Below are 4,814 nucleotides of genomic sequence, written 5' to 3'. Positions count from 1 at the left end.
GGTCGGGGATGTCCTTGCACCGTGGGGTGGGGAGTGGGCGGCATCCCTGGATGACGCCGGGGCTCCTGCTCCTGGGAGAAGCTGTTTTCCCCGAGCCCCTTGCCTCCTGCGGCCGGGCGGGCGGGGGGGGGGGTCTTACCCAAGGGCCCCCAGGGCTCGCCTTCGCGCTTGCCCTCGCCCAGGCGCTGGGAGTCGGAGCTGAGGCTGTTCTCGGCCGAGAGCTGGTCGGTGCTCATGAAGCTGTGCCTGCGGAGGGACGGCGCTGAGCCCCGCGCCCTGCCCGGGGCAGACCCGCCTGGGGCCGGGGTGGGACGGGGGCGCTGGGGGCCGGCCGGGGCGCCTCTGCCCTCCCCGGGACCCTCACCTGCGGTACAGCTTGCCGTCCGAGCCGCTCTCGTTGCCGTTGAGCGTCCCCAGCGAGGGCCACTGGTTCACCAGGGGCGTCACCATCTCCTTGGAGAGCTGCGCCAGCTGCGTGTTCTCGCAGGGGATCAGCCCCGTCCTGCGGGGAAGGCAGGCGCTCAGCACCCGGCACAGCCACGGGCACCGGGGACCTGCCACCCGCTGTGTCCCACGGGCCCATGGAGCACCTGGGGACCTGCTGCCACCATGTCCCGCAGGTCATATGGGGCACCTGGGCACCAGGGACCCGCCACCACTGTGTCCCGCAGGTCATATGGGGCATGGGGCACCAGGGACCTGTTGCCACCACGTTCTGCAGGTCATATGGGGCACCTGGGCACCAGGGACCCATCACCACTGCGTCCTGTAGGTCATATGGGGCACCTGGGCACCAGGGACCTGCTGCCACTGCATCCCACAGACCCATGGGGTAGCCAGGGACCCACCACCCACCTCATCCTGCAGGGCATATGGGGCACCCAGGGACATGCTGCCACTGCATCTTGCAGACCCGTGGGACACCTGGGCACCCACTGCCCACTGCATCCTGCTGGGCGTACAGGGCACACAGGGCACCTGGGCACTGGGGACCTGCCGCTGTCACATCTGTAGGGCTGAGCAGCAGCAGTGGGTCCCCCGGGGAAGGCGGGGGGCCAGGGCTGGGGCTGGTCCCCAGGGTGGCACAGTTCGGGGCACGCGCTGGGGCTGACTCACAGCTGCTCCTGCAGCTCCAGGATGACGCCCTCCAGCTCCCTCTTCTCCAGCTGGTTCTGCACCATCACCTCCTCCAGGCGCATCTTCAGCCGCTTGTTCTCCGCCTCCAGGTCCTTCAGCTGCGACTCCCGCAGCCGCACCAGCTCCTCCAGGTACCCCTGCGCCAGGCTGCTGTGAGCAGCTCCCGGGCCACCATCCCACCCCTGGGACCACCCAAGGCCACCCACCGCATGGTGCCAAGGAGCAGCAGCCTGCGGCCGGCCTGGAGCTGGGATGCAGGAGCAGGGCAAGGAGCGAGCCCCGGGGGGGGGGGATGCTCCGTGTCGGAGCTGGGCAGCATCCGYGGGATGTCGGCACCCACCGGCCCCATCCTGGCCCCCCGGTACCTTCTGGGCATAGACGATGCGAAACTTCTGCTCCATCTTGCGCCACTTGTTGTACCAGCTGTCCTCGTCGGTGACCAGCGGCAGGTAGGGGTGCTCGGGCGAGCTGTCCTCGCTCGTGCTGCTCTCCACGCTGCCCCGCTCCTCCTCCTCGCTCAGGTAGTCGTAGCTGGGGGACGGGGCTCAGCGGGCGCGTGCAAACACCCCCGCGCGTGCAAACACCCCCGCGGCCCCGTGCGCCCGTGGGCGCTTGCACCCGCGCATTTACATGAGCGCGCGTGCGACCCGGGCGCCTGGGCTCGGCACGGCGCCGGGAGGGCGACGCCGGCTGTTACCTCTGCGTGAACTTCAGGTAGGGCGTGTAGTCRATGACCACGGGCGTTTTGCCGTCCATCACTTCGCCCTTCAGGCAGAAACTGAGCCGGAGAAGCGGCAAGGGGTGAGGGGAGGCCGCGGCACGGCCGGGCGCCCCGCGTGCCACCCCGCCGCCCCGCGTGGCCCCGCCGCCCGAGCACCTGAAGTCGATGGCGCTGAGCCCRATGAGCATGCCGGTGAGCACCGTGGACTCCTCCCGCAGCATGATGGCCCCGTCGTCGTAAAACCTTCTGCGGGGAAGAGGCGGGCGCCGTCAGGCCGCAGGGCGGGCGCCCGCGCRAGCGTGCCCATGCGAGCGTGCCCGCCGGCCGGCCGGCCACTCACCTGGTGGTCCGCGTGTCCCGCAGGGCGGTGGAGATGTACTCGGACATGCGCTTCTCCATCAGGGCCACGCGGATCCAGGCCCGGCCCTGCAAGAGACGTGCCGGGCAGGGAGCCCTGGAGATGGGCACYGCCACCGCCGCTGCCGCCGGCTAGTCCCCGGAGGCTCCGGGCACCAACGGGCGCGCGGTCCCYCACCCCAGGAGCTTTCGTCCCCCTTGTGCCCTTGCAGAGACCCACGGCTCCCATTCCGTCCCTTTGACGCAGGTGAAATCACTGCATCTGACTCCGCTCACAGGGCCCCGCGGGGTGAGCCGGGGAGCTCCAGAGCTCCAGGAGGGGACAGGGATGGGACAGCGCGGGGATGGGGCCAGGGCCGGGGATGGGCATGGGGATGGGGACATGGTGGGAAGCGGGAGGAGGACGGAGATGGGGACAGGGGTGAGGCCAGAGTGGGGATGGGGGTGGGGACGGGGATGGGGAAGGAGTTGGGGTGGGAATGGGGACAGGGACATGGTGGGCATGGGGATGGGGATGAGGATGGAGATGGGGACAGGGATGGGGATGGAGAAGATGATGGAGCCACGTTGGGAACGGAGACAGGGATGGGAATGAGGCCAGRGTGAGGAAGGTGCTGGGACTGAGGCCAGGGCTGGAGATGGGGACGATGTGGATGGGGACAGGGCTGGGACTGGGGCCATGCTGACCTTGGCCCTGGAGGTGCTGATGTTCTCCATGTTCTCGATGCTGCTGACGCAGTTGTTGGGGACCTTGCTGCAGGCCAGGCGGATGTAGTCCCAAAAGCCGCGCTGCCCATCCGAGCTGAACCAGCTGACGGGGCCTGGGGGGCACCGAGGGGCCGCGGTCACGGGGGCTGGCCCATGGCCACCAGCCCACGGCCACCAGCCCACATCCGGCACCCGGGAGCCGCCGAGCCACCCGGCCCGGCCCACGCAACGCGCCTCCGACACGCGTGTGCGAGCGTGTGCCGTCGCTACCTTTAAAGCGGTGGCTGAGGATCTGCTCGAGGATGGCGGCAAAGTTGACGAACTCCTCRGAGGAGTCATCGATGGGCTCCGCCGTGTACTTCTCCAGCAGCGTCTTCACCGAAAACCTGCCGGCGAGAGGAGTGTCGCGGGGGGCCGGGCGCGACGCCGGGGCCCCAGACCCGGGTTACGGGCGCCCTGGCGGTGCRGGGGGGCTCGGAGGGGACGCGGCGGCTCCCCGGACTCCTGGGTCCCCTCTGCTGCCCCGGGAGGGGAGCGCACCCAAATCGGAGGCGCACCGCTGCCCTGCTGGGCCGGGCGCTTGAAGCAATAAGGAAAATCCATTTCCACGTGGTGGCTCCCGAAGCGACGGCTCGCGCTGCTGGGTCAGCACGGGCGTCACGGGGCTGGCGGCAGCGCGCCCGGTCCCTCTCCCGGCTCGGGCGCCCTGGATGACCCAGCAAATCGCCGCCGGCAGCTCGGGTTGAACAACGGGGCTGGTTTGAACCAGGGGCCCGGCCGGGGCGGCAGCGAGCGGAGCGGCCACGCGCCACCCGCACGCCCCGGGGGAGACGTGCGCCGGCCGCTGCCAGCAACACCCCGCTTCCGCCCGGCACGGGGAAGGAAGCGCTTCGTCCTGCGGCCGACGGCCCCAGCCGCCCAAAACGCTTTGGCCGCTGCTTCGCCTCGGGCCGCCGGAGCCGCGCGCCCGCAGGGCGACTTGCAGCGGCCGCATCGGGCCCAGGGGTCCCCGCCACCACCGCCACCACCGCCGCCGGCACAAGGCTCTTGCACGGGGCGTCCGCCGCAAGCCTCCCCGCGCCGGGGCCGTGTGTGGGCGCCGGTGGCAGCCCGTCCCCCGGGAGCGCGGCGAGGCGGCCGGCTGCTCCGCCGCTTCGCGCCCAGCCAGGAAGAGCGAACAAAAGGCTCCCGGCTTCCTCCCGGCCCCGCACGGGCCGCCGGGGCTTCCCTTTCCGCCCGCGGGGCAGCTGCGAGCCGCGGTCACCCTGGCTGCGCCCCGCCATCGTCCCCTGCCTCAGTTTCCCCTCCCCAAGGCTGAGCCCTGCGGCGATGCCGCTGTGTCCGGCATGGCAACGGACCCCGGCTCCGTGAAAGGGGCTGGAGAAAGGTGCCAAAGATGTTAAAAGCAGCCGGGAGCTGGGAAAACGGCTCCCTGGAGGCTGGAGCTGTGGGATGGGGGCTCGGGGGGTCGGAGGAGGCGGCGGGGCCCTCCCGCGCCACGGCCACCCGTGGGGTGCTGAGCACCCGGGTCACCTGTGGGCACCCGGGGAGGTGACAGCTGGGCTGGAGCACCCGCCTCGTGCTGGTGGCACTGGGGACATCACGGTGCCATGGCAGGGTCGCCACTGCCGCCACCCCCCCCCCCCGGGGCTGCGTTTCGGACATGGCCCGGGATGTGCCGGGGGGAGCAGCCCCTGGTCCCGGCGGCCTGGTCCAGCCGGGCGTTGCCATGCCAACCCGCATCCCTGCATCCCGGCTCGCCATCATCCCTCCATCCCCGCTCGCCTGCATCCCCCATCCCGGGGCGGCCTTGACGTCACTTCCTCGGCCCCACACCTGGCGCCCGGCTGCCCCGGCGCAGCCCCCCGCCGCCCCCCGGCCCGGAGCGGGG

The 4,814-nt window shown here is 71.5% G+C and overlaps 1 protein-coding gene across 1 annotated transcript in view; it reads right to left on the bottom strand.

Moving 5' to 3' along the window:
- Nucleotides 1-1,112: 1,112 nt before the first annotated feature.
- The window catches only part of RUNDC3A (RUN domain containing 3A), a 4,506-nt gene continuing 804 nt past the window's right edge, over nucleotides 1,113-4,814 (bottom strand). Inside the window, exons 2-8 of the mRNA XM_026059255.1 lie at nucleotides 3,194-3,309; nucleotides 2,903-3,036; nucleotides 2,199-2,284; nucleotides 2,015-2,104; nucleotides 1,835-1,915; nucleotides 1,503-1,668; nucleotides 1,113-1,274 (exon numbers count right to left, since the gene is read on the bottom strand). Of these exons, the coding sequence (XP_025915040.1) occupies nucleotides 1,113-1,274; nucleotides 1,503-1,668; nucleotides 1,835-1,915; nucleotides 2,015-2,104; nucleotides 2,199-2,284; nucleotides 2,903-3,036; nucleotides 3,194-3,309 (835 nt within the window). The remainder of the gene's footprint in view (nucleotides 1,275-1,502; nucleotides 1,669-1,834; nucleotides 1,916-2,014; nucleotides 2,105-2,198; nucleotides 2,285-2,902; nucleotides 3,037-3,193; nucleotides 3,310-4,814) is intronic.

The sequence above is a fragment of the Apteryx rowi genome, unplaced genomic scaffold, assembly GCF_003343035.1.
Source record: "Apteryx rowi isolate R43461 unplaced genomic scaffold, aptRow1 scaffold_154, whole genome shotgun sequence".
In the NCBI taxonomy this organism is placed as follows: Eukaryota; Metazoa; Chordata; class Aves; order Apterygiformes; family Apterygidae; genus Apteryx; species Apteryx rowi.
The sequence above is the reverse complement of the archived record's forward strand: the minus strand, read 5'-3'. Positions and strand labels throughout refer to the sequence as shown.